General features: G+C 37.3%; 1 protein-coding gene across 1 annotated transcript in view; it reads left to right on the plus strand.

Annotated features, from left to right (window-relative positions):
- The window catches only part of LOC135567393 (kinesin-like protein KIF13A), a gene marked incomplete at its 5' end in the record, with an annotated part of 48,506 nt that extends 23,616 nt beyond the window's left edge, over window positions 1-24,890 (plus strand). Inside the window, 4 exons of the mRNA XM_065014791.1 lie at window positions 21,704-21,880; window positions 22,404-22,555; window positions 22,762-22,894; window positions 24,478-24,890. Coding sequence (XP_064870863.1) covers window positions 21,704-21,880; window positions 22,404-22,555; window positions 22,762-22,894; window positions 24,478-24,573 — 558 coding nt within the window. The remainder of the gene's footprint in view (window positions 1-21,703; window positions 21,881-22,403; window positions 22,556-22,761; window positions 22,895-24,477) is intronic.
- Window positions 24,891-25,867: the final 977 nt, after the last annotated feature.

The following is a 25,867-nucleotide window of genomic DNA, read 5'->3' on the forward strand; positions in this document are numbered from 1 at the left end:
GTATAACTCTCAGTATGTATAACTCTCAGTATGTATAACTCTCAGTATGTATAACTCTCAGTATGTATAGCTCTCAGTATGTATAACTCTCAGTATGTATAACTCTCAGTATGTATGTATACTCTAGCTCTCAGTATGTATAGCTCTCAGTATGTATAGCTCTCAGTATGTATAACTCTCAGTATGTATAACTCTCAGTATGTATAACTCTCAGTATGTATAGCTCTAACTCTCTCAGTATGTATAACTCTCAGTATGTATAGCTCTCAGTATGTATAGCTCTCAGTATGTATAGCTCTCAGTATGTATAACTCTCAGTATGTATAACTCTCAGTATGTATAACTCTCAGTATGTATAACTCTCAGTATGTATAGCTCTCAGTATGTATAGCTCTCAGTATGTATAGCTCTCAGTATGTATATCTCAGTATAACTCTCAGTATGTATAGCTCTCAGTATGTATAGCTCTCAGTATGTATAGCTCTCAGTATGTATAACTCTCAGTATGTATAACTCTCAGTATGTATAGCTCTCAGTATGTATAGCTCTCAGTATGTATAACTCTCAGTATGTATAGCTCTCAGTATGTATAACTCTCAGTATGTATAGCTCTCAGTATGTATAGCTCTCAGTATGTATAGCTCTCAGTATGTATAACTCTCAGTATGTATAGCTCTCAGTATGTATAGCTCTCAGTATGTATAGCTCTCAGTATGTATAGCTCTCAGTATGTATAGCTCTCAGTATGTATAGCTCTCAGTATGTATAGCTCTCAGTATGTATAGCTCTCAGTATGTATAGCTCTCAGTATGTATAGCTCTCAGTATGTATAGCTCTCAGTATGTATAGCTCTCAGTATGTATAGCTCTCAGTATGTATAACTCTCAGTATGTATAACTCTCAGTATGTATAGCTCTCAGTATGTATAGCTCTCAGTATGTATAACTCTCAGTATGTATAACTCTCAGTATGTAGTAGTATAACTCTCAGTATGTATAGCTCTCAGTATGTATAACTCTCAGTATGTATAGCTCTCAGTATATAGAACTCTTCAGTATGTATAGCTCTCAGTATATATAGCTCTCAGTATGTATAACTCTCAGTATGTATAACTCTTCAGTATGTATAGCTCTCAGTATGTATAGCTCTCAGTATGTATAGCTCTCAGTATGTATAGCTCTCAGTATGTATAGCTCTCAGTATGTATAACTCTCAGTATGTATAACTCTCAGTATGTATAACTCTCAGTATGTATAGCTCTCAGTATGTATAGCTCTCAGTATGTATAACTCTCAGTATGTATAACTCTCAGTATGTATAACTCTCAGTATGTATAACTCTCAGTATGTATAACTCTCAGTATGTATAACTCTCAGTATGTATAACTCTCAGTATGTATAACTCTCAGTATGTATAACTCTCAGTATGTATAACTCTCAGTATGTATAGCTCTCAGTATGTATAACTCTCAGTATGTATAACTCTCAGTATGTATAACTCTCAGTATGTATAACTCTCAGTATGTATAACTCTCAGTATGTATAGCTCTCAGTATGTATAACTCTCAGTATGTATAACTCTCAGTATGTATAACTCTCAGTATGTATAACTCTCAGTATGTATAACTCTCAGTATGTATAACTCTCAGTATAGTATGTATAACTCTCAGTATGTATAACTCTCAGTATGTATAACTCTCAGTATGTATAACTCTCAGTATGTATAGCTCTCAGTATGTATAACTCTCAGTATGTATAGCTCTCAGTATATCAGTATGTATAACTCTCAGTATGTATAACTCTCAGTATGTATAACTCTCAGTATGTATAGCTCTCAGTATGTATAGCTCTCAGTATGTATAGCTCTCAGTATGTATAGCTCTCAGTATGTATAGCTCTCAGTATGTATAGCTCTCAGTATGTATAGCTCTCAGTATGTATAGCTCTCAGTATGTATAGCTCTCAGTATGTATAGCTCTCAGTATGTATAGCTCTCAGTATGTATAGCTCTCAGTATGTATAGCTCTCAGTATGTATAGCTCTCAGTATATAGAACTCTTCAGTATGTATAGCTCTCAGTATATATAACTCTTCAGTATGTATAGCTCTCAGTATGTATAACTCTCAGTATGTATAGCTCTCAGTATGTATAGCTCTCAGTATGTATAGCTCTCAGTATGTATAGCTCTCAGTATGTATAACTCTCAGTATGTATAGCTCTCAGTATGTATAGCTCTCAGTATATAGAACTCTTCAGTATGTATAGCTCTCAGTATGTATAGCTCTCAGTATGTATAGCTCTCAGTATGTATAGCTCTCAGTATATAGAACTCTTCAGTATGTATAGCTCTCAGTATATATAACTCTTCAGTATGTATAGCTCTCAGTATATAGAACTCTTCAGTATGTATAACTCTTCAGTATGTATAGCTCTCAGTATGTATAGCTCTCAGTATATAGAACTCTTCAGTATGTATAGCTCTCAGTATATAGAACTCTTCAGTATGTATAGCTCTCAGTATATATAGCTCTCAGTATGTATAACTCTCAGTATGTATAACTCTTCAGTATGTATAGCTCTCAGTATGTATAGCTCTCAGTATGTATAGCTCTCAGTATGTATAGCTCTCAGTATGTATAGCTCTCAGTATGTATAGCTCTCAGTATGTATAACTCTCAGTATGTATAGCTCTCAGTATGTATAACTCTCAGTATGTATAACTCTCAGTATGTATAACTCTCAGTATGTATAACTGTCCTCAGTATGTATAACTCTCAGTATGTATAACTCTCAATGTATAGCTCTCAGTATGTATCTCAGTATGTATAGCTCTCAGTATGTATAGCTCTCAGTATGTATAACTCTTCAGTATGTATAGCTCTCAGTATGTATAGCTCTCAGTATATCAGTATGTATAGCTCTCAGTATGTATAGCTCTCAGTATGTATAGCTCTCAGTATGTATAGCTCTCAGTATGTATAGCTCTCAGTATGTATAGCTCTCAGTATGTATAACTCTTCAGTATGTATACTCTCAGTATGTCTCAGTATGTATAACTCTCAGTATGTATAGCTCTCAGTATGTATAACTCTCAGTATGTATAGCTCTCAGTATGTATAACTCTCAGTATGTATGTATAACTCTTCAGTATGTATAGCTCTCAGTATGTATAGTATAACTCTCAGTATGTATATCAGTATAGCTCTCAGTATGTATAGCTCTCAGTATGTATAGCTCTCAGTATGTAGAAGCTCTCAGTATGTATAGCTCTCAGTATGTATAACTCTCAGTATGTATAGCTCTCAGTATGTATAACTCAGTATGTATTCAGTATGTATAGCTCTCAGTATGTATAGCTCTCAGTATGTATAACTCTCAGTATGTATAACTCTCAGTATGTATAGCTCTCAGTATGTATAGCTCTCAGTATGTATAGCTCTCAGTATGTATAGCTCTCAGTATGTATAACTCTCAGTATGTATAACTCTCAGTATGTATAACTCTCAGTATGTATAGCTCTCAGTATGTATAGCTCTCAGTATGTATAGCTCTCAGTATGTATAGCTCTCAGTATGTATAGCTCTCAGTATGTATAGCTCTCAGTATGTATAGCTCTCAGTATGTATAGCTCTCAGTATGTATAGCTCTCAGTATATAGAACTCTTCAGTATGTATAGCTCTCAGTATGTATAGCTCTCAGTATGTATAACTCTCAGTATGTATAGCTCTCAGTATGTATAAGCTCTCAGTATGTATAGCTCTCAGTATGTATAGCTCTCAGTATGTATAGCTCTCAGTATGTATAACTCTCAGTATGTATAACTCTCAGTATGTATAGCTCTCAGTATGTATAGCTCTCAGTATGTATAGCTCTCAGTATCAGTATGTATAACTCTCAGTATGTATAACTCTCAGTATGTATAACTCTCAGTATGTATAACTCTCAGTATGTATAACTCTCAGTATGTATAGCTCTCAGTATGTATAGCTCTCAGTATGTATAGCTCTCAGTATGTATAGCTCTCAGTATGTATAGCTCTCAGTATGTATAGCTCTCAGTATGTATAACTCTCAGTATGTATAACTCTCAGTATGTATAACTCTCAGTATGTATAGCTCTCAGTATGTATAGCTCTCAGTATGTATAACTCTCAGTATGTATAACTCTCAGTATGTATAACTCTCAGTATGTATAGCTCTCAGTATGTATAACTCTCAGTATGTATAACTCTCAGTATGTATAACTCTCAGTATGTATAACTAGCTCAGTATATGTATAACTCTCAGTATGTATAGCTCTCAGTATGTATAGCTCTCAGTATGTATAGCTCTCAGTATGTATAGCTCTCAGTATGTATAGCTCTCAGTATGTATAACTCTCAGTATGTATAGCTCTCAGTATGTATAGCTCTCAGTATGTATAGCTCTCAGTATATAGAACTCTTCAGTATGTATAGCTCTCAGTATGTATAGCTCTCAGTATGTATAGCTCTCAGTATGTATAACTCTCAGTATGTATAACTCTCAGTATGTATAGCTCTCAGTATGTATAACTCTCAGTATGTATAACTCTCAGTATGTATAGCTCTCAGTATGTATAGCTCTCAGTATGTATAGCTCTCAGTATGTATAGCTCTCAGTATGTATAGCTCTCAGTATGTATAGCTCTCAGTATGTATAACTCTCATGTATGTATATGCTCTCAGTATGTATAACTCTCAGTATGTATAACTCTCAGTATGTATAGCTCTCAGTATGTATAACTCTTCAGTATGTATAGCTCTCAGTATGTATAGCTCTCAGTATGTATAGCTCTCAGTATGTATAGCTCTCAGTATATAGAACTCTTCAGTATGTATAGCTCTCAGTATATATAACTCTTCAGTATGTATAGCTCTCAGTATATAGAACTCTTCAGTATGTATAACTCTTCAGTATGTATAGCTCTCAGTATGTATAACTCTCAGTATGTATAGCTCTCAGTACTCTTCAGTATGTATAGCTCTCAGTATGTATAGCTCTCAGTATGTAGAACTCTTCAGTATGTATAGCTCTCAGTATGTATAACTCTCAGTATGTATAACTCTCAGTATGTATAACTCTTCAGTATGTATAGCTCTCAGTATGTATAGCTCTCAGTATGTATAGCTCTCAGTATGTATAGCTCTCAGTATGTATAGCTCTCAGTATGTATAGCTCTCAGTATGTATAGCTCTCAGTATGTATAGCTCTCAGTATGTATAACTCTCAGTATGTATAGCTCTCAGTATGTATAACTCTCAGTATGTATAGCTCTCAGTATGTATAATCAGTATGTATAGCTCTCAGTATGTATAACTCTCTCAGTATGTATAGCTCTCAGTATGTATAGCTCTCAGTATGTATAGCTCTCAGTATGTATAGCTCTCAGTATGTATAGCTCTCAGTATGTATAGCTCTCAGTATGTATAGCTCTCAGTATGTATATGTATAGCTCTCAGTATGTATAGCTCTCAGTATGTATAACTCTCAGTATGTATAACTCTCAGTATGTATAACTCTCAGTATGTATAACTCTCAGTATGTATAGCTCTCAGTATGTATAACTCTCAGTATGTATAGCTCTCAGTATGTATAACTCTCAGTATGTATAACTCTCAGTATGTATACTCTCAGTATGTATAACTCTCAGTATGTATAGCTCTCAGTATGTATAGCTCTCAGTATGTATAGCTCTCAGTATGTATAACTCTCAGTATGTATAGCTCTCAGTATGTATAGCTCTCAGTATGTATAGCTCTCAGTATGTATAACTCTCAGTATGTATAACTCTCAGTATGTATAGCTCTCAGTATGTATAACTCTCAGTATGTATAACTCTCAGTATGTATAACTCTCAGTATGTATAGCTCTCAGTATATCAGTATATCAGTATGTATAGCTCTCAGTATGTATAGCTCTCAGTATGTATAACTCTCAGTATGTATAACTCTCAGTATGTATAACTCTCAGTATGTATAGCTCTCAGTATGTATAGCTCTCAGTATGTATAGCTCTCAGTATGTATAACTCTCAGTATGTATAACTCTCAGTATGTATAGCTCTCAGTATGTATAGCTCTCAGTATGTATAGCTCTCAGTATGTATAGCTCTCAGTATGTATAGAACTCTCAGTATGTATAGCTCTCAGTATGTATAACTCTCAGTATGTATAGCTCTCAGTATGTATAACTCTCAGTATGTATAGCTCTCAGTATGTATAGCTCTCAGTATGTATAACTCTCAGTATGTATAACTCTCAGTATGTATAACTCTCAGTATGTATAGCTCTCAGTATGTATAGCTCTCAGTATGTATAGCTCTCAGTATGTATAGCTCTCAGTATGTATAACTCTCAGTATGTATAACTCTCAGTATGTATAACTCTCAGTATGTATAACTCTCAGTATGTATAACTCTCAGTATGTATAACTCTCAGTATGTATAACTCTCAGTATGTATAGCTCTCAGTATGTATAGCTCTCAGTATGTATAACTCTCAGTATGTATAACTCTCAGTATGTATAGCTCTCAGTATGTATAACTCTCAGTATGTATAGCTCTCAGTATGTATAACTCTCAGTATGTATAGCTCTCAGTATGTATACTCTCAGTATGTATAACTCTCAGTATGTATAACTCTCAGTATGTATAGCTCTCAGTATGTATAACTCTCAGTATGTATAGCTCTCAGTATGTATATGTATAGCTCTCAGTATGTATAACTCTCAGTATGTATAGCTCTCAGTATGTATAGCTCTCAGTATGTATAGCTCTCAGTATGTATAGCTCTCAGTATGTATAGCTCTCAGTATGTATAGCTCTCAGTATGTATAGCTCTCAGTATGTATAGCTCTCAGTATGTATAGCTCTCAGTATGTATAGCTCTCAGTATGTATAGCTCTCAGTATGTATAACTCTCAGTATGTATAGCTCTCAGTATGTATCAGTATAGCTCTCAGTATGTATAGCTCTCAGTATGTATAGCTCTCAGTATGTATAGCTCTCAGTATGTATAGCTCTCAGTATGTATAACTCTCAGTATGTATAGCTCTCAGTATGTATAGCTCTCAGTATGTATGTATAACTCTCAGTATGTATATAGCTCTCAGTATGTATAGCTCTCAGTATGTATACTCTCAGTATGTATAGCTCTCAGTATGTATAGAACTCTCAGTATGTATAGCTCTCAGTATGTATAACTCTCAGTATGTATAGCTCTCAGTATGTATAGCTCTCAGTATGTATAGCTCTCAGTATGTATAGCTCTCAGTATGTATAACTCTCAGTATGTATAGCTCTCAGTATATATAACTCTTCATGTATATCAGTATGTATATAGCTCTCAGTATGTATAGCTCTCAGTATGTATAACTCTCAGTATGTATAGCTCTCAGTATGTATAACTCTATGTATAGTATATAGAACTCTTCAGTATGTATAGCTCTCAGTATGTATAGCTCTCAGTATGTATAGCTCTCAGTATGTAGAACTCAGTATGTATAGCTTCAGTATGTATAGCTCTCAGTATGTATAGCTCTCAGTATGTATAGCTCTCAGTATGTATAACTCTTCAGTATGTATAGCTCTCAGTATGTATAGCTCTCAGTATGTATAGCTCTCAGTATGTATAGCTCTCAGTATGTATAGCTCTCAGTATGTATATCAGTAACTCTCAGTATGTATAACTCTCAGTATGTATAACTCTCAGTATGTATAACTCTCAGTATGTATAACTCTCAGTATGTATAACTCTCAGTATGTATAACTCTCAGTATGTATATAACTCTCAGTATGTATAACTCAGTATGTATATGTATATGTATAGCTCTCAGTATGTATAACTCTCAGTATGTATAACTCTCAGTATGTATAGCTCTCAGTATGTATAGCTCTCAGTATGTATAGCTCTCAGTATGTATAACTCTCAGTATGTATAGCTCTCAGTATGTATAGCTCTCAGTATGTATAGCTCTCAGTATGTATAACTCTCAGTATGTATAACTCTCAGTATGTATAGCTCTCAGTATGTATAACTCTCAGAACTCTCAGTATGTATAGCTCTCAGTATGTATAGCTCTCAGTATGTATAGCTCTCAGTATGTATAGCTCTCAGTATGTATAACTCTCAGTATGTATAACTCTCAGTATGTATAGCTCTCAGTATGTATAGCTCTCAGTATGTATAACTCTCAGTATGTATAGCTCTCAGTATGTATAGCTCTCAGTATGTATAGCTCTCAGTATGTATAGCTCTCAGTATGTATACTCTCAGTATGTATAGCTCTCAGTATGTATAACTCTCAGTATGTATAACTCTCAGTATGTATAGCTCTCAGTATGTATAGCTCTCAGTATGTATAGCTCTAGTATATAACTCTCAGTATGTATAACTCTCAGTATGTATAGCTCTCAGTATGTATAACTCTCAGTATGTATAGCTCTCAGTATGTATAACTCTCAGTATGTATAGCTCTCAGTATGTATAGCTCTCAGTATGTATAGCTCTCAGTATGTATAGCTCTCAGTATGTATAACTCTCAGTATGTATAGCTCTCAGTATGTATAACTCTCAGTATGTATAACTCTCAGTATGTATAGCTCTCAGTATGTATAGCTCTCAGTATGTATAACTCTCAGTATGTATAGCTCTGTATATAACTCTCAGTATGTCAGTATGTATAGCTCTCAGTATGTATATAACTCTCAGTATGTATAGAACTCTTCTCTCAGTATGTATAGCTCTCAGTATGTATAGCTCTCAGTATGTATAGCTCTCAGTATGTATAGCTCTCAGTGTATAACTCTCAGTATGTATAACTCTCAGTATGTATAACTCTCAGTATGTATAGCTCTCAGTATGTATAACTCTCAGTATGTATAGCTCTCAGTATGTATAACTCTCAGTATGTATAACTCTCAGTATGTATAACTCTCAGTATGTATAGCTCTCAGTATGTATAACTCTCAGTATGTATATGTATAACAGTATGTATCTCAGTATGTATAGCTCTCAGTATGTATAGCTCTCAGTATGTATAGCTCTCAGTATATCAGTATGTATAACTCTCAGTATGTATAGCTCTCAGTATATAGTAACTCTCAGTATGTATAGCTCTCAGTATGTATAGCTCTCAGTATGTATAACTCTCAGTATGTATAACTCTCAGTATGTATAGCTCTCAGTATGTATAGCTCTCAGTATGTATAACTCTCAGTATGTATAGCTCTCAGTATGTATAGCTCTCAGTATGTATAACTCTCAGTATGTATAACTCTCAGTATGTATAGCTCTCAGTATGTATACTCTTCAGTATGTATAACTCTCAGTATGTATAGCTCTCAGTATGTATAACTCTCAGTATGTATAACTCTCAGTATGTATAGCTCTCAGTATGTATAGCTCTCAGTATGTATAACTCTCAGTATGTATAGCTCTCAGTATGTATACTCTCAGTATGTAGCTCTCAGTATGTATAACTCTCAGTATAGTATCAGTATGCTCTCACTCTCAGTATGTATAGCTCTCAGTATGTATAAGCTCTCAGTATGTATAACTCTCAGTATGTATAGCTCTCAGTATGTATAACTCTCAGTATGTATAGCTCTCAGTATGTATAGCTCTCAGTATGTATAACTCTCAGTATGTATAACTCTCAGTATGTATAACTCTCAGTATGTATAACTCTCAGTATGTATAGCTCTCAGTATGTATAGCTCTCAGTATGTATAGCTCTCAGTATGTATAACTCTCAGTATGTATAACTCTCAGTATGTATAGCTCTCAGTATGTATAGCTCTCAGTATGTATAGCTCTCAGTATGTATAGCTCTCAGTATGTATAGCTCTCAGTATGTATAACTCTCAGTATGTATAACTCTCAGTATGTATAGCTCTCAGTATGTATAGCTCTCAGTATGTATAACTCTTCAGTATGTATAACTCTCAGTATGTATAGTCAGTATGTATAGCTCTCAGTATGTATAGCTCTCAGTATGTATAACTCTCAGTATGTATAGCTCTCAGTATGTATAACTCTCAGTATGTATAGCTCTCAGTATGTATAACTCTCAGTATGTATAGCTCTCAGTATGTATAGAACTCTCAGTATGTATAGCTCTCAGTATGTATAACTCTCAGTATGTATAGCTCTCAGTATGTATAACTCTCAGTATGTATAGCTCTCAGTATGTATAGCTCTCAGTATGTATAGCTCTCAGTATGTATAACTCTCAGTATGTATAGCTCTCAGTATGTATAGCTCTCAGTATGTATACTCTCAGTATGTATAGCTCTCAGTATGTATAGCTCTCAGTATGTATAGCTCTCAGTATGTATAACTCTCAGTATGTATAGCTCTCAGTATGTATAGCTCTCAGTATGTAGAACTCTTCAGTATGTATAGCTCTCAGTATGTATAGCTCTCAGTATGTATAGAACTCTCAGTATGTATAGCTCTCAGTATGTATAACTCTCAGTATTCAGTATGTATAGCTCTCAGTATGTAGAACTCTCAGTATGTATAGCTCTCAGTATGTATAGCTCTCAGTATGTATAACTCTCAGTATGTATAACTCTCAGTATGTATCAGTATGTATAACTCTCAGTATGTATAGCTCTCAGTATGTATAACTCTCAGTATGTATGTATAGCTCTCAGTATATAGAACTCTTCAGTATGTATAGCTCTCAGTATGTATAACTCTCAGTATGTATAGCTCTCAGTATGTATAACTCTCAGTATGTATAGCTCTCAGTATGTATAGCTCTCAGTATGTATAGCTCTCAGTATGTATAACTCTTCAGTATGTATAGCTCTCAGTATGTATAGCTCTCAGTATGTATAGCTCTCAGTATGTATAGCTCTCAGTATGTATAGCTCTCAGTATATAGCTCTCAGTATGTATAACTCTTCAGTATGTATAACTCTCAGTATGTATAACTCTCAGTATGTATAACTCTCAGTATGTATAGCTCTCAGTATGTATAGCTCTCAGTATGTATAACTCTCAGTATGTATAACTCTCAGTATGTATAACTCTCAGTATGTAACTCTCAGTATGTATAACTCAGTATGTATAGCTCTCAGTATGTATAGCTCTCAGTATGTATAGCTCTCAGTATGTATAACTCTCAGTATGTATAACTCTCAGTATGTATACTCTCAGTATGTATAACTCTCAGTATGTATAGCTCTCAGTATGTATAACTCTCAGTATGTATAACTCTCAGTATGTATAACTCTCAGTATGTATAGCTCTCAGTATGTATAGCTCTCAGTATATGTATAACTCTCAGTATGTATAACTCTCAGTATGTATAACTCTCAGTATGTATAACTCTCAGTATGTATAGCTCTCAGTATGTATAGCTCTATAGCTCTCAGTATGTATAGCTCTCAGTATGTATAGCTCTCAGTATGTATAACTCTCAGTATATAGAACTCTTCAGTATGTATAGCTCTCAGTATGTATAGCTCTCAGTATGTATAACTCTCAGTATGTATAGCTCTCAACTCTCTCAGTATGTATAGCTCTCAGTATGTATAGCTCTCAGTATGTATAACTCTCAGTATGTATAGCTCTCAGTATGTATAACTCTCAGTATGTATAACTCTCAGTATGTATAACTCAGTATGTATCTCTCAGTATGTCTCAGTATGTATAACTCTCAGTATGTATAGCTCTCAGTATGTATAGAACTCTTCAGTATGTATAGCTCTCAGTATGTATAGCTCTCAGTATGTATAGCTCTCAGTATGTATAGAACTCTTCAGTATGTATAACTCTTCAGTATGTATAGCTCTCAGTATGTATAACTCTCAGTATGTATAACTCTCAGTATGTATAGCTCTCAGTATGTAGAACTCTCAGTATGTATAACTCTCAGTATGTATAACTCTCAGTATGTATAACTCTCAGTATGTATAACTCTCAGTATGTATAGCTCTCAGTATGTATAACTCTCAGTATGTATAACTCTCAGTATGTATAACTCTCAGTATGTATATGTATAACTCTCAGTATGTATAACTCTCAGTATGTATAACTCTCAGTATGTATAACTCTCAGTATGTATAACTCTCAGTATGTATAACTCTCAGTATGTATAACTCTCAGTATGTATAGCTCTCAGTATGTATAGCTCTCAGTATGTATAGCTCTCAGTATGTATAGCTCTCAGTATGTATAGCTCTCAGTATGTATAGCTCTCAGTATGTATAACTCTCAGTATGTATAGCTCTCAGTATGTATAGCTCTCAGTATGTATAGCTCTCAGTATGTATAGCTCTCAGTATGTATAGCTCTCAGTATGTATAGCTCTCAGTATGTATAACTCTCAGTATGTATAGCTCTCAGTATGTATAACTCTCAGTATGTATAGCTCTCAGTATGTATAGCTCTCAGTATGTATAGCTCTCAGTATGTATAGCTCTCAGTATGTATAGCTCTCAGTATGTATGCTCTCAGTATAGCTCTCAGTATGTATAGCTCTCAGTATGTATAGCTCTCAGTATGTATAGCTCTCAGTATGTATAGCTCAGTATGTATAACTCTCAGTATGTATAACTCTCAGTATGTATAGCTCTCAGTATGTATAGCTCTCAGTATGTATAACTCTCAGTATGTATAGCTCTCAGTATGTATAGCTCTCAGTATGTATCAGTATGTATAGCTCTCAGTATGTATAGTCAGTATGTATAACTCTCAGTATGTATAGCTCTCAGTATGTATAGCTCTCAGTATGTATAGCTCTCAGTATGTATAGCTCTCAGTATGTATAGCTCTCAGTATGTATAGCTCTCAGTATGTATAAGCTCTCAGTATGTATAACTCTCAGTATGTATAGCTCTCAGTATATATAACTCTTCAGTATGTATAGCTCTCAGTATGTATAACTCTCAGTATGTATAACTCTCAGTATGTATAACTCTAGCTCTCAGTATGTATAGCTCTCAGTATGTATAGCTCTCAGTATGTATAACTCTTCAGTATGTATAGCTCTCAGTATGTATAGCTATGTATAGCTCTCAGTATGTATAACTCTCAGTATGTATAACTCTCAGTATGTATAGCTCTCAGTATGTATAGCTCTCAGTATGTATAACTCAGTATGTATAGCTTCAGTATGTATAACTCTCAGTATGTATAACTCTCAGTATGTATAACTCTCAGTATGTATAGCTCTCAGTATGTATAGCTCTCAGTATGTATAACTCTTCAGTATGTATAGCTCTCAGTATGTATAACTCTCAGTATGTATAACTCTCAGTATGTATAGCTCTCAGTATGTATAACTCTCAGTATGTATAGCTCTCAGTATGTATAGCTCTCAGTATGTATAGCTCTCAGTATGTATAGCTCTCAGTATGTATAGCTCTCAGTATGTATAACTCTCAGTATGTATAGCTCTCAGTATGTATAACTCTCAGTATGTATAGCTCTCAGTATGTATAGCTCTCAGTATGTATAGCTCTCAGTATGTATAGCTCTCAGTATGTATAACTCTCAGTATGTATAGCTCTCAGTATGTATAACTCTCAGTATGTATAGCTCTCAGTATGTATAACTCTCAGTATGTATAGCTCTCAGTATGTATAGCTCTCAGTATAGTATAACTCTTCAGTATGTATAGCTCTCAGTATGTATAGCTCTCAGTATGTATAACTCTCAGTATATAGAACTCTTCAGTATGTATAGCTCTCAGTATGTATAGCTCTCAGTATGTATAACTCTCAGTATGTATAACTCTCAGTATATAGAACTCTCAGTATGTATAGCTCTCAGTATGTATAACTCTCAGTATGTATAACTCTCAGTATGTATAACTCTCAGTATGTATAACTCTCAGTATGTATAGCTCTCAGTATGTATAACTCTCAGTATGTATAGCTCTCAGTATGTATAACTCTCAGTATGTATAGCTCTCAGTATGTATAGCTCTCAGTATGTATAACTCTCAGTATGTATAACTCTCAGTATGTATAGCTCTCAGTATGTATAGCTCTCAGTATGTATAGCTCTCAGTATGTATAGCTCTCAGTATGTATAACTCTCAGTATGTATAACTCTTCAGTATGTATAGCTCTCAGTATGTATAGCTCTCAGTATGTATAACTCTCAGTATGTATAACTCTCAGTATGTATAACTCTCAGTATGTATAACTCTCAGTATGTATAACTCTCAGTATGTATAACTCTCAGTATGTATAACTCTCAGTATGTATGTATAACTCTCAGTATGTATAGCTCTAGTACTCTCTCAGTATGTATAACTCTCAGTATGTATAACTCTCAGTATGTATAACTCTCAGTATGTATAACTCTCAGTATGTATAACTCTCAGTATGTATAGCTCTCAGTATGTATAGCTCTCAGTATGTATAGCTCTCAGTATGTATAGCTCTCAGTATGTATAGCTCTCAGTATGTATAGCTCTCAGTATGTATAACTCTCAGTATGTATAACTCTCAGTATGTATAGCTCTCAGTATGTATAGCTCTCAGTATGTATAGCTCTCTCAGTATGTATAGCTCTCAGTATGTATAGCTCTCAGTATGTATAGCTCTCAGTATGTATAGCTCTCAGTATGTATAACTCTCAGTATGTATAACTCTCAGTATGTATAACTCTCAGTATGTATAACTCTCAGTATGTATAGCTCTCAGTATGTATAGCTCTCAGTATGTATAGCTCTCAGTATGTATAGCTCTCAGTATGTATAACTCTCAGTATGTATAGCTCTCAGTATGTATAGCTCTCAGTATGTATAGCTCTCAGTATATAGAACTCTTCAGTATGTATAGCTCTCAGTATGTATAGCTCTCAGTATGTATAGCTCTCAGTATGTATAACTCTCAGTATGTATAGCTCTCAGTATGTATAGCTCTCAGTATGTATAGCTCTCAGTATGTATAGCTCTCAGTATGTATAGCTCTCAGTATGTATAGCTCTCAGTATGTATAGCTCTCAGTATGTATAGCTCTCAGTATGTATAAGCTCTCAGTATGTATGTAGTATGTATAGCTCTCAGTATGTATAGCTCTCAGTATATAGAACTCTTCAGTATGTATAGCTCTCAGTATGTATAGCTCTCAGTATGTATAGCTCTCAGTATGTATAGCTCTCAGTATATAGAACTCTTCAGTATGTATAGCTCTCAGTATATATAACTCTTCAGTATGTATAGCTCTCAGTATATAGAACTCTTCAGTATGTATAACTCTTCAGTATGTATAGCTCTCAGTATGTATAGCTCTCAGTATATAGAACTCTTCAGTATGTATAGCTCTCAGTATATAGAACTCTTCAGTATGTATAGCTCTCAGTATGTATAGCTCTCAGTATGTATAGCTCTCAGTATGTATAGCTCTCAGTATGTATAGCTCTCAGTATGTATAGCTCTCAGTATGTATAGCTCTCAGTATGTATAGCTCTCAGTATGTATACTCTCAGTATGTATAGCTCTCAGTATGTATAACTCTCAGTATGTATGTATAACTCTCAGTATGTATAACTCTCAGTATGTATAACTCTCAGTATGTATAACTCCTCAGTATGTATAACTCTCAGTATGTATAACTGTATATCCTCAGTATGTATAACTCTCAGTATGTATAACTCAGTATGTATCTCTCAGTATGTATAACTCTCAGTATGTATAGCTCTCAGTATGTATAGCTCTCAGTATGTATAGCTCTCAGTATGTATAGCTCTCAGTATGTATAACTCTCAGTATGTATAACTCTCAGTATGTATAACTCTCAGTATGTATAGCTCTCAGTATGTATAGCTCTCAGTATGTATAACTCTCAGTATGTATAACTCTCAGTATGTATAACTCTCAGTATGTATAGCTCTCAGTATGTATAACTCTCAGTATGTATAACTCTCAGTATGTATAACTCTCAGTATGTATAACTCTCAGTATGTATAACTCTCAGTATGTATAGCTCTCAGTATGTATAGCTCTCAGTATGTATAGCTCTCAGTATGTATAGCTCTCAGTATGTATAGCTCTCAGTATGTATAACTCTCAGTATGTATAGCTCTCAGTATGTATAGCTCTCAGTATGTATAGAACTCTTCAGTATGTATAACTCTCAGTATGTATAGCTCTCAGTATGTATAGCTCTCAGTATGTATAGCTCTCAGTATGTATAGCTCTCAGTATGTATAGCAGTATGTATAGCTCTCAGTATGTATAGCTCTCAGTATGTATAGCTCTCAGTATGTATAACTCAGTATGTATAGCTCTCAGTATGTATAGCTCTCAGTATGTATAGCTCTCAGTATGTATAACTCTCAGTATGTATAGCTCTCAGTATGTATAACTCTCAGTATGTATGCTCTCAGTATGTATAGCTCTCAGTATATAGAACTAGCTTCAGTATGTATAGCTCTCAGTATGTATAGCTCTCAGTATGTATAGCTCTCAGTATGTATAGCTCTCAGTATATAGAACTCTTCAGTATGTATAGTATGTATACTCTAGCTCAGTATATATAACTCTTCAGTATGTATAGCTCTCAGTATATAGAACTCTTCAGTATGTATAACTCTTCAGTATGTATAGCTCTCAGTATGTATAGCTCTCAGTATATAGAACTCTTCAGTATGTATAGCTCTCAGTATATAGAACTCTTCAGTATGTATAGCTCTCAGTATATATAGCTCTCAGTATGTATAACTCTCAGTATGTATAACTCTTCAGTATGTATAGCTCTCAGTATGTATAGCTCTCAGTATGTATAGCTCTCAGTATGTATAGCTCTCAGTATGTATAGCTCTCAGTATGTATAACTCTCAGTATGTATAGCTCTCAGTATGTATAGCTCTCAGTATGTATAGCTCTCAGTATGTATAGCTCTCAGTATGTATAGCTCTCAGTATGTATAACTCTCAGTATGTATAACTCTCAGTATGTATAACTCTTCAGTATGTATAGCTCTCAGTATGTATAGCTCTCAGTATGTATAGGTATGTATAGCTCTCAGTATGTATAGCTCTCAGTATGTATAGCTCTCAGTATGTATAGCTCTCAGTATATAGAACTCTTCAGTATGTATAGCTCTCAGTATGTATAGCTCTCAGTATGTATAGCTCTCAGTATGTATAGCTCTCAGTATGTATAGCTCTCAGTATGTATAGCTCTCAGTATGTATAGCTCTCAGTATGTATAGCTCTCAGTATATAGAACTCTTCAGTATGTATAGCTCTCAGTATGTATAACTCTCAGTATGTATAGCTCTCAGTATGTATAACTCTCAGTATGTATAACTCTCAGTATGTATAGCTCTCAGTATGTATAACTCTCAGTATGTATAGCTCTCAGTATGTATAGCTCTCAGTATGTATAACTCTCAGTATGTATAGCTCTCAGTATGTATAACTCTCAGTATGTATAGCTCTCAGTATGTATAGCTCTCAGTATATAGAACTCTTCAGTATGTATAGCTCTCAGTATGTATAGCTCTCAGTATGTATAGCTCTCAGTATGTATAGCTCTCAGTATGTATAGCTCTCAGTATATAGAACTCTTCAGTATGTATAGCTCTCAGTATATAGAACTCTTCAGTATGTATAGCTCTCAGTATATATAACTCTTCAGTATGTATAGCTCTCAGTATGTATAGCTCTCAGTATGTATAGAACTCTCTTCAGTATGTATAGCTCTCAGTATATAGAACTCTTCAGTATGTATAGCTCTCAGTATATATAGCTCTCAGTATGTATAACTCTCAGTATGTATAACTCTTCAGTATGTATAGCTCTCAGTATGTATAGCTCTCAGTATGTATAGCTCTCAGTATGTATAGCTCTCAGTATGTATAACTCTCAGTATGTATAACTCTCAGTATGTATAACTCTCAGTATGTATAGCTCTCAGTATGTATAGCTCTCAGTATGTATAGCTCTCAGTATGTATAACTCTCAGTATGTATAGCTCTCAGTATGTATAGCTCTCAGTATGTATAGCTCTCAGTATGTATAGCTCTCAGTATGTATAGCTCTCAGTATGTATAGCTCTCAGTATATAGAACTCTTCAGTATGTATAGCTCTCAGTATGTATAGCTCTCAGTATGTATAGCTCTCAGTATGTATAACTCTCAGTATGTATAGCTCTCAGTATGTATAGCTCTCAGTATGTATAGCTCTCAGTATGTATAGCTCTCAGTATGTATAGCTCTCAGTATGTATAGCTCTCAGTATGTATAGCTCTCAGTATGTATAGCTCTCAGTATGTATAGCTCTCAGTATGTATAACTCTCAGTATGTATAACTCTCAGTATGTATAACTCTCAGTATGTATAGCTCTCAGTATGTATAGCTCTCAGTATGTATAGCTCTCAGTATGTATAACTCTCAGTATGTATAGCTCTCAGTATGTATAGCTCTCAGTATGTATAGCTCTCAGTATGTATAGCTCTCAGTATGTATAGCTCTCAGTATGTATAGCTCTCAGTATATAGAACTCTTCAGTATGTATAGCTCTCAGTATGTATAGCTCTCAGTATGTATAGCTCTCAGTATGTATAGCTCTCAGTATGTATAACTCTCAGTATGTATAGCTCTCAGTATGTATAGCTCTCAGTATGTATAACTCTCAGTATGTATAGCTCTCAGTATGTATAGCTCTCAGTATGTATAGCTCTCAGTATGTATAGCTCTCAGTATGTATAGCTCTCAGTATGTATAACTCTCAGTATGTATAGCTCTCAGTATGTATAACTCTCAGTATGTATAGCTCTCAGTATGTATAGCTCTCAGTATGTATAACTCTCAGTATGTATAACTCTCAGTATGTATAACTCTCAGTATGTATAGCTCTCAGTATGTGTATAGCTCTCAGTATGTATAACTCTCAGTATGTATAACTCTCAGTATGTATAGCTCTCAGTATGTATAACTCTCTCAGTATGTATAGCTCTCAGTATGTATAGCTCTCAGTATGTATAACTCTCAGTATGTATAACTCTCAGTATGTATAGCTCTCAGTATGTATAACTCTCAGTATGTATAGCTCTCAGTATGTATAGCTCTCAGTATGTATAACTCTCAGTATGTATAGCTCTCAGTATGTATAGCTCTCAGTATGTATAGCTCTCAGTATGTATAGAACTCTCAGTATGTATAGCTCTCAGTATGTATAGCTCTCAGTATGTATAGCTCTCAGTATGTATAGCTCTTCAGTATGTATAGCTCTCAGTATGTATAGCTCTCAGTATGTATAGCTCTCAGTATGTATAGCTCTCAGTATGTATAACTCTCAGTATGTATAGCTCTCAGTATGTATAGCTCTCAGTATGTATAACTCTCAGTATGTATAGCTCTCAGTATGTATAGCTCTCAGTATGTATAACTCTCAGTATGTATAGCTCTCAGTATGTATAGCTCTCAGTATGTATAACTCTCAGTATGTATAACTCTCAGTATGTATAGCTCTCAGTATGTATAACTCTCAGTATGTATAGCTCTCAGTATGTATAACTCTCAGTATGTATAACTCTCAGTATGTATAGCTCTCAGTATGTATAACTCTCAGTATGTATAGCTCTCAGTATGTATAGCTCTCAGTATGTATAACTCTCAGTATGTATAGCTCTCAGTATATAGAACTCTTCAGTATGTATAGCTCTCAGTATGTATAGCTCTCAGTATGTATAACTCTCAGTATGTATAGCTCTCAGTATGTATAACTCTCAGTATATAGAACTCTTCAGTATGTATAACTCTCAGTATGTATAGCTCTCAGTATGTATAACTCTCAGTATATAGAACTCTTCAGTATGTATAACTCTCAGTATGTATAGCTCTCAGTATGTATAACTCTCAGTATATAGAACTCTTCAGTATGTATAGCTGTCAGTATGTATAGCTCTCAGTATGTATAGCTCTCAGTATGTATAGCTCTCAGTATGTATAGCTCTCAGTATGTATAGCTCTCAGTATATAGAACTCTTCAGTATGTATAACTCTCAGTATATAGAATCTTCAGTATGTATAACTCTCAGTATGTATAACTCTCAGTATGTATAGCTCTCAGTATGTATAACTCTCAGTATATAGAACTCTTCAGTATGTATAACTCTCAGTATGTATAGCTCTCAGTATATAGAACTCTTCAGTATGTATAACTCTCAGTATGTATAACTCTCAGTATGTATAGCTCTCAGTATGTATAGCTCTCAGTATGTATAACTCTCAGTATGTATAGCTCTCAGTATATAGAACTCTTCAGTATGTATAGCTCTCAGTATGTATAGCTCTCAGTATGTATAACTCTCAGTATGTATAGCTCTCAGTATATAGAACTCTTCAGTATGTATAGCTCTCAGTATGTATAGCTCTCAGTATGTATAGCTCTCAGTATGTATAGCTCTCAGTATGTATAACTCTCAGTATGTATAACTCTCAGTATGTATAGCTCTCAGTATATAGAACTCTTCAGTATGTATAACTCTCAGTATGTATAGCTCTCAGTATGTATAACTCTCAGTATGTATAGCTCTCAGTATATAGAACTCTTCAGTATGTATAGCTCTCAGTATGTATAACTCTCAGTATGTATAGCTCTCAGTATGTATAACTCTCAGTATGTATAGCTCTCAGTATGTATAGCTCTCAGTATGTATAACTCTCAGTATGTATAGCTCTCAGTATATAGAACTCTTCAGTATGTATAGCTCTCAGTATGTATAGCTCTCAGTATGTATAACTCTCAGTATGTATAGCTCTCAGTATGTATAGCTCTCAGTATGTATAACTCTCAGTATGTATAGCTCTCAGTATGTATAGCTCTCATTATGTATAACTCTCAGTATGTATAGCTCTCAGTATGTATAACTCTCAGTATGTATAGCTCTCAGTATGTATAGCTCTCATTATGTATAGCTCTCAGTATGTATAGCTCTCAGTATGTATAGCTCTCAGTATGTATAACTCTCAGTATGTATAACTCTCAGTATGTATAACTCTCAGTATGTATAGCTCTCAGTATATAGAACTCTTCAGTATGTATAACTCTCAGTATGTATAGCTCTCAGTATGTATAGCTCTCAGTATGTATAACTCTCAGTATGTATAACTCTCAGTATGTATAACTCTCAGTATGTATAACTCTCAGTATGTATAACTCTCAGTATGTATAGCTCTCAGTATGTATAGCTCTCAGTATATAGAACTGTCCTCAGTATGTATAGCTCTCAGTATGTATAACTCTCAGTATGTATAGCTCTCAGTATGTATAGCTCTCAGTATGTATAGCTCTCAGTATGTATAACTCTCAGTATGTATAACTCTCAGTATGTATAACTCTCAGTATGTATAACTCTCAGTATGTATAGCTCTCAGTATGTATAACTCTCAGTATGTATAACTCTCAGTATGTATAACTCTCAGTATGTATAACTCTCAGTATGTATAGCTCTCAGTATATAGAACTGTCCTCAGTATGTATAACTCTCAGTATGTATAACTCTCAGTATGTATAACTCTCAGTATGTATAACTCTCAGTATGTATAACTCTCAGTATATATAACTCTCAGTATATAGAACTCTTCAGTATGTATAGCTCTCAGTATGTGTCTGTGTCTTTTGGAGGATTTGGAATAGGCAGGAGAACAGTGGATCTGTGTAGATTGGACAATAACGTCGTCTTCTTCGTGGTGTTTTTCTACTACAGGTGCGTATCAGGGAGGCCACGGGGCTGCCTCTCAACCTGTCCAACTTCGTCTTCTGCCAGTACACCTTCTGGGAGGGGGCGGAGCCTACGGTGGCCCCGCCCATGGTCAGCCCAGACACGCCAACCACGCCCCGCACCCCCGACGCCCAGTTCACCGTCCGCTTCGACCACTGCAAGGTAGGGAACGTAGGGTTACAACATTATGGTGACTTTCCTCAACTTCCCAGGTTTCCAGAAATCCCCATTGGAGGAATCTGGGACTCTTCAACTGGGATTTCTGGGAAACCAATGAATTTTGGAAAAGTTCTTTCACATCATCCTCTGCTGGCTGTCACTGACACTAACGCTGAGGATTCTGGTTAGAATATCTCTGCATCCCAAATGGCACTCTGTTCCCTATACAGTTGACTACTTTAGACCAGGGCCCATATGTCACATTAGTCTCATGTTTCTGCTCATCGCTGATGTTTGATATAGTATCTCTCTGTGTGTAGGAGTGTGTGATCTGCTCATCGTTGATGTTTGATATAGTATCTCTCTGTGTGTAGGAGTGTGTGATCTGCTCATCGCTGATGTTTGATATAGTATCTCTCTGTGTGTGATCTGTTCATCGTTGATGGTTGATATAGTATCTCTCTGTGTGTAGGAGTGTGTGATCTGTTCATCGTTGATGGTTGATATAGTATCTCTCTGTGTGTAGGAGTGTGTGGTCCATGTGACAGAGGAGTTTTTAGAGTTCATCGCAGACGGGGCGCTGGCCATCGAGGTGTGGGGTCACCGCTGTGCCGGGAACGGACGCTCTCTCTGGGAGCTGGACGCACTGCTGGCCAAGACACGCACCCTACGAGACAGGTACACACACCGTGTGTAGAGCACATACATATTGTATCATCTCAAGGATGCATAAAGGCATGCACCACACACACACACACTTGCTTGTTGTGTGTAAGTTAGGGCTTGTAAGTAAACATTTCACGGTAAGGTCTACACCTGCTGTATTCAGCGCAGGTCACAAATAAATGTGTGACAAATAAGTGCCATGTGATTTGTCCCTGCAGGTGGAGTGAGGTGTCTCGTCGTATTGAGCTGTGGGTTTCTATCCAGGAGCTGAATGAGCAGGGGGACTACTCTGATGTAGAGATGCATCCTGGGAAGGACATCGGTACTGGAGGAGTGTTCCAGCTCAGACAGGTAACAGGACAGGGAAGGACATCAGACTGTAGGAGTGTTCCAGGTCACACAGGTAACAGGGAAGGACATCAGACTGGAGGAGTGTTCCAGCTCAGACAGGTAACAGGGAAGGACATCAGACTGGAGGAGTGTTCCAGGTCAGACAGGTAACAGGGAAGGACATCAGACTGGAGGAGTGTTCCAGGTCAGACAGGTAACAGGACAGGGAAGGACATCAGACTGGAGGAGTGTTCCAGGTCAGACAGGTAACAGGACAGGGAAGGACATCAGACTGGAGGAGTGTTCCAGGTCAGACAGGTAACAGGACAGGGAAGGACATCAGACTGGAGGAGTGTTCCAGGTCAGACAGGTAACAGGGAAAGACATCAGACTGGAGGAGTGTTCCAGGTCAGACAGGTAACAGGACAGGGAAGGACATCAGACTGGAGGAGTGTTCTCAGCAGGTCAGGACAGACATCAGACTGGAACAGGGACAGGTAACAGGGAAGGACATCAGACTGGAGGAGTGTTCCAGGTCAGACAGGTAACAGGACAGGGAAGGACATCAGACTGGAGGAGTGTTCCAGGTCAGACAGGTAACAGGGAAAGACATCAGACTGGAGGAGTGTTCCAGGTCAGACAGGTAACAGGACAGGGAAGGACATCAGACTGGAGGAGTGTTCCAGCTCAGACAGGTAACAGGACAGGGAAGGACATCAGACTGGAGGAGTGTTCCAGGTCAGACAGGTAACAGGACAGGGAAGGACATCAGACTGGAGGAGTGTTCCAGGTCAGACAGGTAACAGGGAAAGACGTCAGACTGGAGGAGTGTTCCAGGTCAGACAGGTAACAGGACAGGGAAGGACATCAGACTGGAGGAGTGTTCCAGGTCAGACAGGTAACAGGACAGGGAAGGACATCAGACTGGAGGAGTGTTCCAGGTCAGACAGGTAACAGGACAGGACATCAGACTGGAGGAGTGTTCCAGCTCAGACAGGTAACAGGACAGGGAAGGACATCAGACTGGAGGAGTGTTCCAGGTCAGACAGGTAACAGGACAGGGAAGGACATCAGACTGGAGGAGTGTTCCAGGTCAGACAGATAACAGGACAGGGAAGGACATCAGACTGGAGGAGTGTTCCAGCTCAGACAGGTAACAGGACAGGGAGGGACATCAGACTGGAGGAGTGTTCCAGCTCAGACAGGTAACAGGACAGGGAAGGACATCAGACTGGAGGAGTGTTCCAGGTCAGACAGGTAACAGGACAGGGAAGGACATCAGACTGGAGGAGTGTTCCAGCTCAGACAGGTAACCGGACAGGGAAGGACATCAGACTGGAGGAGTGTTCCAGCTCAGACAGGTAACAGGACAGGGAAGGACATCAGACTGGAGGAGTCTGTTAGTTTGTCAGATGTTTTCAGCCCTTTAAAGTAGAGTGATGTCAAGATGAAACCACGTCCCACGACATCGGTTGTATAGATCCAGTTATGAATGGAAAAGATGAGCTCCGTCTAATTTCACCGTTTTTCTTCTGTGTTTATCTTCATTGTAATTGGCCGTCTGTGTGTTAAGCAGGTTATATGGATGGTGTGTGTGTTCTCAGGGTCACTCGCGCAGGCTGCAGGTGTGTGTTAAGCAGGTTATATGGATGGTGTGTGTGTTCTCAGGGTCACTCGCGCAGGCTGCAGGTGTGTGTTAAGCAGGTTATATGGATGGTGTGTGTGTTCTCAGGGTCACTCGCGCAGGCTGCAGGTGTGTGTTAAGCAGGTTATATGGATGGTGTGTGTGTTCTCAGGGTCACTCGCGCAGGCTGCAGGTGTGTGTTAAGCAGGTTATATGGATGGTGTGTGTGTTCTCAGGGTCACTCGCGCAGGCTGCAGGTGTGTGTTAAGCAGGTTATATGGATGGTGTGTGTGTTCTCAGGGTCACTCGCGCAGGCTGCAGGTGTGTGTTAAGCAGGTTATATGGATGGTGTGTGTGTTCTCAGGGTCACTCGCGCAGGCTGCAGGTGTGTGTTAAGCAGGCAGGTTATATGGTTAATGGATGGTGTGTGTGTTCTTCTCAGGTGGGTCACTCGCGCAGGCTGCAGGTGTGTGTTAAGCAGGTTATATGGATGGTGTGTGTGTTCTCAGGGTCACTCATTCGCAGGCTGCAGGTGTGTGTGTTAAGCAGGTTATATGGATGGTGTGTGTGTTCTCAGGGGTCACTCAGGTTATATGGATGGTGTGTGTGCGCAGGCTGCAGGTGTGTGTTAAGCAGGTTATATGGATGGTGTGTGTGTTCTCAGGGTCACTCGCGCAGGCTGCAGGTGTGTGTTAAGCAGGTTATATGGATGGTGTGTGTGTTCTCAGGGTCACTCGCGCAGGCTGCAGGTGTGTGTGAAGCAGGTGTGGGACTCTGGGACTCTGCCTGTGCTGGTGGAGGCTGTTCTATCTGTCTGGATCGGCTGTGTGTCAGCACGCTGGCTACAGAGAGCCCTGGACAGCTACCAGGTCAGTGGCACACACACACCACTACACACACACCACTACACACACACCACTACACACACACACACACACACCACTGGTACATGTGCACACACACACCACTACACAATCACACACAGCATATTTCTGGTAATAAGTTTGTAAGAGAAGTGTCAGTGTGGTGAATGTTCTATATCAGATTTGGTCCTCTTTATATGTAAAATGTGCTGTATTGGTCAAGGAGACTGATATGTAGCTCGGTGGTGGAGGTGGTGGTGGTTGTGGTGATGGTGGTTGTGGTGGAGGTTGTGGTGATGGTGGTGGTGGTGGAGGTGGTTGTGGTGGTTGTGGTGGATGGTGGTGGTTGTGGTGAGGTGGTGGTTGTGGTGGTTGTGGAGGTGGTGGTTGGGGATGGTGGAGGTGGTGGTGATGGTGGAGGTGGTGGTAATGGGGATGGTGGTGGTGGTAGTGATGGTGGTTGTGGTGGTAATGGGGATGGTGGAGGTGGTGGTGGAGGTGGAGATG

The sequence above is a fragment of the Oncorhynchus nerka genome, unplaced genomic scaffold (assembly GCF_034236695.1).
Source record: "Oncorhynchus nerka isolate Pitt River unplaced genomic scaffold, Oner_Uvic_2.0 unplaced_scaffold_2102, whole genome shotgun sequence".
Lineage (NCBI taxonomy): Eukaryota > Metazoa > Chordata > Actinopteri > Salmoniformes > Salmonidae > Oncorhynchus > Oncorhynchus nerka.